This window comes from Scylla paramamosain, chromosome 2, assembly GCF_035594125.1.
Source record: "Scylla paramamosain isolate STU-SP2022 chromosome 2, ASM3559412v1, whole genome shotgun sequence".
In the NCBI taxonomy this organism is placed as follows: Eukaryota; Metazoa; Arthropoda; class Malacostraca; order Decapoda; family Portunidae; genus Scylla; species Scylla paramamosain.
In genome coordinates, this window is record NC_087152.1 from 5,902,576 (window position 1) to 5,915,623 (window position 13,048).

At 32.9% G+C, this 13,048-nt stretch overlaps 2 protein-coding genes across 5 annotated transcripts in view; both read right to left on the reverse strand.

The window, feature by feature from the left end:
• Nucleotides 1-4,905, reverse strand: part of LOC135109156 (beta-1,3-glucosyltransferase-like) — a 26,709-nt gene extending 21,804 nt beyond the window's left edge. For 2 of the 4 annotated variants that reach the window (XM_064020287.1, XM_064020308.1), the window contains exons 1-2: nucleotides 2,604-2,743; nucleotides 1,787-1,846 (exon numbers count right to left, since the gene is read on the reverse strand). In XM_064020287.1, the coding sequence (XP_063876357.1) occupies nucleotides 1,787-1,846; nucleotides 2,604-2,640 (97 nt within the window). In that variant the 5' untranslated portion in view covers nucleotides 2,641-2,743. Of the gene's footprint in view, nucleotides 1-1,786; nucleotides 1,847-2,603; nucleotides 2,961-4,824 lie in introns of those variants that run through there. The other 2 variants (XM_064020302.1, XM_064020296.1) reach the window with 2 other exon arrangements.
• A 1,303-nt stretch (nucleotides 4,906-6,208) lies between these two features.
• LOC135109179 (xylosyl- and glucuronyltransferase LARGE2s-like) overlaps nucleotides 6,209-13,048 on the reverse strand; it is a 32,846-nt gene continuing 26,006 nt past the window's right edge. Inside the window, exon 17 of the mRNA XM_064020334.1 lies at nucleotides 6,209-12,057. Coding sequence (XP_063876404.1) covers nucleotides 11,982-12,057 — 76 coding nt within the window. The 3' untranslated portion in view covers nucleotides 6,209-11,981. The remainder of the gene's footprint in view (nucleotides 12,058-13,048) is intronic.

A 13,048-nucleotide genomic window follows, 5' to 3' on the forward strand; every position in this document is an offset into this window, starting at 1 on the left:
GCTATGTTCTAGCTTAAATATAGGCTAATAAAGGAGTTATAAGATGTGAGGTATCTTGTGCACCATACCTGTATGTTTTCAATTTAAAAAATGCGTTGTTGGCAACCATCATACAGTATACATCATATTTCACATAACCAAGTCTTGTTTAATCAGTGTGACATCAAGGAACAGAAATTTTACAAGCCAATCATACAACATACATCATATTTCACTTAACAAAGTCTTGTTTAATCACACTGTGACATCAAGGAACAGAAATTTTACAACCCAATCTCAAGCTTGGGTTTTGAATCAACCATGACCCTGACTATAACTGACACCTTCACCATTCTGTTTACCTTTCTTCAGGACACTAACACAGCTCGCTCTAATAACCTACCTAACTCTGTCCCTGCAATTCACAACTGAAAAAAAATCTCACAATCTCCATTCTTCAACCTATATTCCCTTAAAAGCCTGCAACAGAGTACACACATCCCTACCTCAACTCCCATGGTTTGTCATCTCCAATAACCTTTCAGTCCCGCCCCATATTCTCAGAAAGGCAGCTGCACAGTTTATCCCACTAACAAACACATTTTTCAAAGTTAAACATGCATCCACCTCATACCCACATTTTTGCAGTACAGTGGTACCTCGATATACGTCCTTAATCCGTTCCAGATCCTTGGACTTATACCAAACAGGATGTATACCAAACAATTCTTTTTCCATAAGAAATAAAAGGAAAATTATTAATCCATTCCCATGAAAAAATCCTATTGTTACTGATATATTATACAATACATTAATGGGGTTGTATAAAATAATTTAAACAGTGCTTCATGTTAAAATACATACCATATTAAATGTTGAAAGCATAAAAGATGCACAGACATATAAGACACACCCCCAGTTCAGCAAGGCCTATTCAGGAAAAAAATACTTTATGTATTTAAGCATATAATGTTTAAAGCATGCTAGTGGTGCAACTGAACAAAAAGCAAGCAATCAAAATAGTAAAATTATCCTACATGACTGCAGTAATAAAACAGAGGCAGTGGCCAAGTCAAGGAGGCAAGGTGAAGAATGCAGCCCAGCTGCTGAGGTGTCAACAGCACACTTGGCACATCACTGAACAGGGCTGCATTTTAATTTTCAACATTTCCTTATATCATATTATAATTGAAAAATATAATGTAGCTCCCTTGCCTATAATACAGAGGTGTAAATCTTCGGGTGTATGGGTGAAGGAAATTTCAAAATTAAATCTATGGGATGCCTCACATTTGTGTATACATAAGATGCAGGATGATTTTTTAAAGCCATTTTTATGGAAGAAAAAAAAAAAAAAAAAGTGTGTCTTATATGCTGTCAAATACAGTAAATACAAAAGCAATTAAATGGAATAAATTAAAATTTACCTCACTTCACCTTGCTGAGAAAAGTCGAGTGCCTACTAGGATGGTGCTGAGAAAGGAGGAGACATTATTGTTTGGAAGGAAAGTCCTGTCAACCTGACAACACTGCTCATGGGCAGTTGTGACTTTGTCTCGAGAGAGGTAAACAAGGATAGCGTGCAGTGTCATGACTCATTTTTACCTGTACAAATTCTTCATAAGTCATATTCCAAACAAAGTTCACATACCAAGCAATTTTTTTTCACATCCAAACAGGACATATACCAAGTTGGACTTATTCCAAAGTAGACATATACCGAGGTACCACTGTATACACCTGCACATGCCACATATAACAGGAACTTTTGAGACTCACACTTGCACTTTTGGGGCACAAACTTTACCTGTATGTTGGGAGGAGGATGATGCACCAACTGTGATCCATACCATCACCATAAGGCACACTGGGAAAGAGAATATGCTTTCAGTAAAAAAATATTTCCCACAGAATTTTGCATTGATCAAACTAACAATTTATAATCAAATGACTAAAATCCAAATCAAACAGCATAAAACAAAATTGAAGTTATACCTTTAAGCAAATACACAAAATTACAATGAGAATGTAGAAAAATTTTATGAAAAATGATGAGCCAGTAATAGAAAGTCACAAAACCAATTTCATAATACAGGAAATTCTCTATGAGTGTGGTTAGGCTCCTCCAAAGATGCCCACTGGTAATTTCTTATAGTTATGGCAAACTGAAGAGCCATGAGAAAAATAGGTCTCGTAAAATAAATAAATAAATAAATAAATAAATAAATAAATAAATAAATAAATAAATGAATAAATAATAATAATAATAATAATAAAAATAATAATAATAATAATAATAATAATAATAATAATAATAATAATAATAACAACAATGAATATTGAAAACTCCCAAACTTGTCCTAAATATAATGTAACAATATTAGAAATAAACTCAATATGTTAAACTACACATAATCACTTGAAACATGTCACTTTTTCTTGAGAATGGAATCTCAACACAGGCCCACGCCCACAGTTTAGCTCTGCTTCCTATTACTGGTATGAGTGTTACAACATCCAATTACTCTTTTTTTGTTTCAAACTTCATAATGAATACTCAATTATTTAACTTGCCATGTCGTTTTTTATTCATTCTAAACCTGGACATATTCAGCATTATTTACCAGCAACAATGACCAATCCTCTGGCAGACCCTTGCATGCATTTCTGCTGCCTGTCAAAATGACAATGGTGATGATGAATCTGGTCCTATTCACAGCTCTGGCACTAACCCATTAAGGTGCCTGTCACAACCTTCATCCTGTAGGGTGTATAGATACTTTGCTTCTTCACTGTGTTTTGAGGGCTCCTTCACTGTGTGTTGTAAGTCCCTGCATTGTGCATGCTGACAACTCCCACTGCACACTGATGACTTTTAAAGTACGTTGAGGAATCATTCATGGTGCTTTCAGGAAGCCTTCACTGTATATCAGCGATAACCCCATTGCATAGCATGGAGTATTTAATTTGGTGCTGCAACTCTGAAAATTAAATATGGATGTGATAAGTTTGCTAAACATCAAAATAATTTGCAATTAAAATCATCTAAAGAAAATAACATTTCACATACAAAGCATTCACAAAATTAACATACACATTCAGCCTTTCCACAACACTACATCTTTTCTTGGCTTTCACAAGTGGCTCTACTAATACTCATCCACAGCTATTAACAACTCATCTGCAGGATTATGGATTTACACACAATATCATTTTTCTATTTAATATCAACCCACTCAGCCTCCCAGTTAGGAGGCTATTATATCCTATATATGGAGAGAGAGAGAGAAGCAGCTCAATTTTAAATATTTGAATTAGTCTGAGGAAGATGTCTGTCAGAGGTGGGTGTTGCCTTAATTAGTTCTAGTGCACTGCCAAATTTTATGAAGATAAACAAGGTAACAACTTCATATTAATTTCTTAGCCTTACCAGTTAGGTTAAGTTAGGCAAATTTGGTTAGTTTAGTTAGGTTAGATTGAGTTGGATTACCTTACTTTAATTTCATTAGGTTGTTTGTTTAGTTAGGTTACGTTAGTTTACTTAAGTCTGATTAGTTTGGTTAGGTTAGGTAAGTAAGGTTAGTTTGGTTAGGTTAGGTAGGTAAGGTTAGTTTGGTTAGGTTAGATTAGTTTTGTTAAGTTGGGTTAGGTGATGGTGGTTGTGGTGGTGACAGCCGACTACGGACAAGTGGCACCCAGTCATCTTCTGAAGAACACTGTGAGTGTTACTGCTGTTACTAATTTATGAGGATGAAACTATTTCTTTTCTGATAGATTTCAGTCAGTTTTGTATTAATCTGCTTTCCGTTTTTACTGCAAAACATATGTTTTGGTTTTATTACGGTTTAAGCCATTACACACTACGTAGTAATAACCTACCTCATTTTGTTCTTCTCACTATTCACATCATTTCTAATGATTACACTACTTGTCGGAAATTAATAATAACGCCACAATAGGCCTGGGAATGCACAGCGCTCTCAACTTTTTCTAAGTCCACAGGTAAACATAAATGGTGTATTGTTGCCTGAACTTCAGTTGTTAGGTTAGGTTAGGTTAGGTTAGGGTTTTATTATAGTTTAAGCCTTTACACACTACGTGGTAATAACCTACCTCATTTTGTTCTTCTCACTATTCACATCATTTCTAATGATTACACTACTTGTTGGAAATTAATAATAATGCCGTGGGCCGTGGGTAGAGATTGGGGACATTGGTTTAAACTATAAATTTACCTATGTTTCTGATGGGGGGTGGGATGGGAGTAAAAAATAAAGACAAATGATTTTTGGGGAAAAAAACAACATGCAAATTAATTCAAAACGCCAAAAAAATACCAGAAAAAAAAAAGTTTCATCTGAAATAGACTAGTGCAAGAGTAAAAATTTACCCTATTTTTTCTCCTCAATCAGTGAATTTGTCCTAACCCCACCAAAAAAAGAAAAAAAAAAACGCAGGCCCACATGTCCCCAAATTTGTTGGGTTGGAGGGAAGGGGGGGGGTACTTCTTCCCCACTTTATATTTGTTTTATTTGTTTATATTGGTGTATCTAAAGGTATATGGAAAAGAATGGAAGAGAATATACTAGTACTAAGGCCGGGAAAGGACTCTAGAGAATTACCGATGTGAACACTTCCACCACAAGCTGGTTAGGATACAAAGAATTTGTAAGGAAACAAGAAAATTACTCAACTACTTAACTCGTCACCTGTGTTGCTCTACTAAGCATTGTCATTGAATCATATAATAGCCACTCACAACATGCAGTCCTCAGCCTTGTTCATATTCACAAATATGGCAGTTAGGTATTGTCAAAATACGAAAAACCCCCAAAACAGATTTACCTACCGCACCTCCCCTATGAAGTGAGGAGTGGTCGCCAATCGGGTGCTGTTTGGCACCTGACGTTTGCTTTCCTAACGGCACACCTAAGAAATACTTGTTCTTGCTTTATTTATTTACTTATTTATCTATCTATTAATTTATTTATTCATTTTATTTCTGTCGGTCTAGGGCAAAAAAAAATCTAATAAAAAAAGCCCACTGATATACCGGTTCCGAATAGGGACTGTAAGTATCTTAAGTTTTCTCTTGTAATAAAAAATCTTAATATTTCATCGTGTCCTATATTTTTACTATATATGTCTGCTTCAGTATTCACCATTACATTATATGCTTGTCATTACTAATGGTACATTTCTCCATAGCCTTTCCGGTTTAAAAGTTAAAGATCACCATTATTTTGCTGATATATATACTACTTCCCCAGCCAAGCTCTTTTTCTTTTCATCTCTTTATTTCCATACTTTAAACTTGTTGAAGCATCGCGTTTGTTATGTAGTACATATTACAACACACACACACACACACACCACACACACTAGCAGTTCCTTCTCCATTACCAGATTCTCTTACATTCCCTCAACATACCCACACCATCATAACTTTTCTATTCTGCTCAGTTACTTAACTCTCGCCCATCACCTGCTTTCTTCTGCATTTTTTTTTTTTTTTCATATCATACATGTTCCTCAGACATATCATACACCTGTTCCTCAGACAATTAATTTCCATTATACTTAACCTCTTTCTACCTCTTTCTTTGGTTCTCACTTCCTATTTTAAGCTCCATACAATGTACTTATTACCAAAGGTAGTATCTCATACAGCTTTCTCTTTGTATTCATTCTAAATAATCTGCATTGAAACACCCTACCCCTATTCGTTTATCCACGGCAACATGTGATCATAGGAACAATCTGCCTCCTTAATCAATTTTGTTATTCAAGATTGCACTCATCCTGCTACCATCACCTATCTTGAAAGGAAAACAGAAAGTGTTTATAGATATGCATAGATATTGGTCTGACTGAGGAATTAACCAAACCAAGTTTTCTAAATGGATTAATCTGTACAACTGTGGTAGAACTAATTTTAGGATGAAATCTAAGGTGACAAAAAGTTTCCAAAACACACCAATCCCAGATCTTCCCTAAATATGTTCATAATCCCCATTCTGAGGACAAAATTCTGCAAGAATAAAAACACAGATAACAAGCAACATCAATTTCACCACAAGATTGAGATACAAGTTCCAGTTTTTTACTTGACCTACAATATAATATTAAAATTTGCATTGCAACCACTGTGCATTATATTTGCATAAAATTTACTTAAATGTATTGCATACAATCATAATACTATTCCAGGATTAATCAAACCATACAGTAACCAAATAAATATATTATACTATTATTAAGCTTTTGGCCACTGGTTATTTGAACAGATCTTTTTCTTCGATGTTATTGAGAGCATTACCACTTGGCACTTTGGGAACACCATGAATGCATTGTGTGATGAGGGGAGATCACATCACTTCCCTATTACATATCCACTAAATGTTTAAATGTACATACTTAGTATATCTAGCATGTAGTAACTAGCTTGGTAGACTGATGTATTATTCATCCTGCATGGTTTAAAGCTAAAAACTTATACAAAATTGTACACAGTCACTTGTTCTACAGAGAAACATTAATTAGTAAGTTTAATCACATTATACATTGCATTTGATTTATACTTCATACAGAACCCTATTTATATCAATCAGAGTCAAGTCAAGCATTTCATACAAGAGCAACTATCTTCCAGTACTGAATGAACTAGAAGTGCACTTGTGTCTGATTCTGATGGTTACATGAATTATTGCAGTTGCTAATATAAAATTTAACAAGAGTAAACAAACTCATGTTGTATTTATACTTTTAATCATGACAACCTTCTTTTCTCTGGACTTGTTATTAATTTGCTAACTTACCTTTAGTAATTTCAGATGTGTCAAGAAAGGAGTACCTAAGCAATCAACCAAGACAAATATTCAAACAAATTATCAGAATGGAACAAACACATGCTGATAATACATTGACAGTGCTGTTAATAGCTGAGAAATGGCAGTCATTGTGCTTTTTTCTTTTTAATCTGCAATAAAGTTTGTCTTTAAAGAAAATATTCTGGTTGCTTGAGCATTCTGGATGATTAAACATCAGAAGATAGCTGGAGTACCTATGTATGTAATGCTAGTTCACTGTATACAGTATACAATCAGGAAAAAAATGTACTATAAACCTGATTTTAGTATCCATTCAGATTTCATTTGGTAGAATCTTTATATTTCTCTACAAACTGAATACTGCACTTCTAAATCACCTTATTTCTATAAATAAATAAATAAATTCATTAATAATAATAATAATAATAATAATAATAATAATAATAATAATAATAATAATAATAATAATAATGAAAGGTTTACCTACATTATTTTTTTCCAACAAATAATGAAATTCAATAAGTAAACTATTTAATTTAAACAACATTGAGATTCACAGCACACCTGAGTCATAGTGTTTGCTTACTTAAAATTATCACCACTCTCAGACAACACTACACAATCCACTAGAAGAAAACACCTCCTTCGCCCATAGCATCTTTACATGCATACAAATTTAATTTTATATAAACCTAAAATATCAATATGCATCACATATAAATTGAATATAAAAGATAATAACATTACAAACAGATAATTAAAAAGGGTACAATTTATGAAGAATCCTAGAAGAATAAAGTAAATTTTTAAAACTTGTACATTACTATATAAGCAAATAATTTTGCCTTTAACATCATTAATGTATTTGATCCAATGTCACCTGCAATTGATATATTATTATACTATTCCTTAAAATTTATAATGGCAAATCCTTATTGCTTATATTTCATCCAGTCCAGGATATGAAAAGGAAATTTCTATGCACATAATCAATGATAAATTAGTGAATAAATAAATAAACAGATAAATAAATACTTATATATATTAATTATTGACTGGTTCTAGATCAATGATGATGCATCTTGGCTTCATAAAGTATAATGTACGTATATAATTATAGTATCCTTAGTAGTCAGAACAGGCTCATGTATGCCACACACAGCTGGTAAAAATATGAAAGATGAAAATAATGGGTTTGTAACGAGGTATACACACAACCTATTTGTTTCTGTATAAAGAACTCAAGAATGACATAATTGTATTCATATAGCATCAATATCAATATATAAGAGCCATATTAAGTCAGACTAAGATTCTTTCTCACCTTTCTCACAATTAAGTTAGACTAGGATGAAAAAAAATAAATAAATAAATAAATAAACAAACTATAAAAAATCACACTGAATATTTGTCATGAACTGAATAAAATATCTAAAGATTTAACCTCATTAGTTTCAAATTTCATGGAACAAAATAATTCTTGACATATTAAGCGACCAATCACCCTGAATCATTTGAATTAGTAATCAACAACTTGACTTGATTACTGACCAATTTGTTGGATTCAAAGAGAATTGCACTTAAAGTCATGTGTGTTCTTAGTCAAATCTCAATCTCTAGATTTTAACAAAAATCTAAAATTTTACTTGCTTCCCATGTAAAGGTTTGCTCTGGTCTTTCAAGAGTAAAAAATCAACATGTGAGATACTTGTGGTAAACATATAGCAATCTTTATCAAACAATGAATAAAAAAAAAAGTTGGGATATGACCAGCTGAAGAATTCATAACAATTCATGTAACACAAGAAGTTATTATGACTCATCCATAACACATCTGAATCTCATTTATACCACTAGGACAATTTAATTATTTACAAATTACAAATTACTTTTATGCTATTATACAAGTTAAATATTATTTTTAGTTGAACCAAATGCTAGGAATTACAAAGAATTATATCCCAGCATCTAGCAGTGATACAGGTAGACTTATTTCTGTAACTAGTGTGCTGAATGTGATGGATTATGTAAAGTGTAAAAGAGCAAATGCAATATTTACCTATTTATGCATGGTCAGATCAGAATGGCTGGCATCATGATCACAGACATACATGTTCTGATGTACTAAAAAATATTGGTTCATAATTTCATGTAAGGAACTTCAGTAATCTTCCAAAAATAATTCTACAAAAATTATCAAAGGAGTTAATTCTTACTCCCAGATACAACATATATATCATTAAGCATTAGAGCATTATCATTCTTTTCTGTACGTAAGCTAGAAAGGTGATGTGGACTGTTATTTCTCAAAAGGCATAGAATGTGCATTTTAATATTTAGAATCATATATTAATCTGTTATGTTTTCTTACTTATTTAATGAAAACCCTGAACTTCTATGGATGTTATGATACTCTACATTCAAGTGTAAGTCTTAGCTTTTTGAAAGTATAATATCAATGTAATACTATTTCACTACTTTAACCCTTTAAAAAAGTTGGTAGAAATGGACTTATTTATATAAGATGAGAGCATGGTCTGAGTCCAGTTCAAATTGTTTCTATAGGGAGTGTGGTGGTGAAGTAGATAAGATTGATGGTCACTGATACAGCATCCCACTGCTGACATGTGAGATCAGGAGGATGGTCCCTCATAAGTCACAGGCTCCACTAGGTCTATGTCATCCCATCAAAATATGAAACTTATCATGGAATGTAAAAAAAATATGATCTGTTAATTGATCTAACATATAACATCAGTCTTTAAAATCATGAACCAGTCTCTTAAAGTAACTTGTAATCAGAGCAGCAGCAGTTTAGGACATGATGTCAATACTTCTTTACTTGGGTTAGTCATTCTCAATACACAATCCTATACCTAAAGCATCCTTTATATATATATAGAGAGAGAGAGAGAGAGAGAGAGAGAGAGAGAGAGAGAGAGAGAGAGAGAGAGAGAGAGAGAGAGAGAGAGAGAGAGAGAGAGAGAGAGAGAGAGAGAGAGAGAGAGAGAGAGAGAGAGAGAGAGAGAGAGAGAGAGAGGGAGGGGGGGCAGGGTAAATAGATATCAGATAAAAAATATATATATAAAACATCAGCTTCCTCCAGATAAACCTCAGCAAGAGAGGGCCATAGAAAAAATACTCCAAAGTTACTATACCTGTACACATCCCTTTCATTTGTGCAACATCATAGTTCTCCACCATCATTTCCTTAAATATTCTTTTAGACTTAGAAAGGTCTTCCTCTTTCATCTGTTACATCTATTCCTTGCTTTGATTTTAAGACACATTCCTAAACAGACCATGTTCATCTCTCTCATAATATTACTCTTTATTTAATTTTGGGGAGGCAGTGGCCTTGTGGTCAGATGTCAGACGTGGTGATCTGTGTTTAAGTCTTTCCAGAAGTTGACCACTTTTCATGCTATTGAAGCAAAGACAAAGAACAACTACATCCTTCCTATCAATCCCATCTTCAACTTTAACAGCATCAGAGAACTCAGGGGAGTGACATGAGCAAGGAGTCAACAGTGAGGTGCTGAAGGTTGTCTAAAGCAGTATTCTATGGAGTATTCTATTAGAGAAATAAATACCATTAAGTATGTTAGGCGCCTGTATGAGACAATTGTACAGCTTAAATAAAGCTTATTTTACAATGGTGTGTGTGTGTGTGTGTGTGTATGATCTTTTCTTTCTGAGGGCAGCACACAGAACAATGATGATTTTTCTTTTCTAATCAAAACATAATAGTAAATACCATCTTACTCATAACATGATTATTAAAAAATAATATACATATAAATTTAAAAAATCAAAAGAGGGACATCAGTTTGATGTCTACAGCAATTTACCACACAAATTCATAGTGCTCATTACATAATTACACAAAATATAATACAAATAGATATGAATATCCACAATAATGATATAACAAACTTAGATATAATTCAATATTATCTGTTTCTTTGACAGAATAAGAAAAAAGTTACGCTGAGGCTAATTTTTTGTGGTATGAATGAAGGTGATAAAACTCAAATTTTGCCCTCAATCACAAAAAAATAATTGTAAACCTTAATTTGCTTATTGTTGAACAAAAAATATATATAAAATTCACTCAGGTACAAATTTCACAACAAGAACAGTAGGGTAGATAAATAACTTGTGCAAAAAAAAAAAAAAAAAAAAAAAAAAGAATAAATAACCCTTCCTGGCTGGCACAACTGCTGCAGTGCTGTACAGTACAGGCTGACAATCCTTTATTCAAAATACTGAGGACGGGAAGTATTCCAAATTTTGGATTTTCTGATTTTGGAATATATACACTGGCACCACAGTTCCAAAATGTGTGAAAACTATTTGTGCATTTTAATCTATAAAATGGAAAAACTATTTATAAGTAATGTGATGAACACATTACAAATAGTCATATTACACTCATAAACAGTATTTTCAAAATACAAACATATACAAAGATTATTCCTCTTAAAGACATTTTGACATATAACAATATATGAATGTGTAGCTTGAAATATCTAATACTACAAAGCTGCTCTTCAACTCTCAAACTTTTCATTTATGCTATGTCTTTCAATATTAAAAAAAGATGTGAATTTTGGAGGTTCCTGGATATTAAAATCTTGAATGAAGAATTATCAACCTGTAAATATTACACTGCAGCTTTGATATATTTGTAAATTGTTGTACACATGATAATAGGAAAAACATAAACTATATCTACAATATTCAAACTTGGAAGCACAGTATATTTAATATTGATATAAAAGAATATCAAAATACATAGTGGGCACATCTATGCTGAAAAAATAAGACTAATGGTCCCACAAAGTTCATCTATAAAGTTTGAAGCACCATATATTGTGAAACTCAGTGATCAAGCAATATTGTTATCTGCATCTAAGTACTGTTTACCCATCTACCTAACAATCATGTTATAATTATATTATATACTATCTAAAAATCAATAATAAATTCAAGTACATTACATACATTATAGAGCCTTTCATACTAGATGCACAATATGGTTTATCCATCAAGCTGCCATACCACATATTGCCTGATGAGTGACTTATGCCTTGTGTTTGCTGGTGAGCCATTCATTAAATTTTTAAACTTACTTAGTGGGGAAGTGGCCACACAGTGGCTATATAACATTCACAGGAGGGATATGTCACTGTTGTGTTTCCTGTTGAGGTCATCTACAAACTCCCTCTTGAGAATCTTAACACATCTGCAAAAAAAATTATGGATCATAGTGAGTGCTGGTAAAGTACATGTGTTGTGCAGGGTATGCATAGATGTGTAGATTATGCTAAAGGCAAACAGATTCAACAAATGGAAAGTGTACGTTATACTGTGGTACATTCATGTACAATACAGATACAAAAAACAAAGCTACATCTACCTATATATCAAGCCAACATCACTGAAAGAGGAAATCCACGAGTATACCTCCACAATCACAAACAACTCCTTCACATCTTGGCTTTTTTGTCCCAGGAAATGAGAGGACTGATCCTCATGGACTACTCATCACACTACACAAGTCATTTATAAACCTTATATAACTTTAACTTTCTCCAGGCCATCTCTATGAGAATCTTATCAAAGGTCCACAACATGAAGTGTTTTTCTTATCCAGGAGCATCTCCTGGACCTGTCAAACCATCAGTTAGACCCCTATCAAGAATGTAACCCACCATTACATTCATATCTGCTTTCTCAATAATCATATTTCAGATGTTTGTTCACTGCCCTATTGTGATAAATTTTTTACCTCTCATAACTGCCATTATTGAGTGCATCACCTCTTTGTCATAAACATCCACAACTATACTCAACTGTCTGGAATAGTGCCTACTTATGATGATGTCAATCATTTAACTTACAGTATTCATGTCCATATACCACATTTTTATATTGTATAGGTTTTGAGTTGTAATTCATATTTAAAAACAGTGGTACCACAGAATAATTTTTTTTTTTTTTTTTTGTTCTAGAATACCACTCTTAACCCAAAAAACTTGTAAGCTGAAACAAAACTTTCCACAGAAAATAATGAAAATCCTATTTATCCATTCCATACCCAAAAATATTAATATAAAAGTAAACAAATCAAGCTGCCATACAAACCTAGGAGCTGAGCAGCATACAACACAATTACGTATAATCATGTTTTTCTGTGATCTTTGTAGTTTCTATGGTAATTATATCACTCCTCT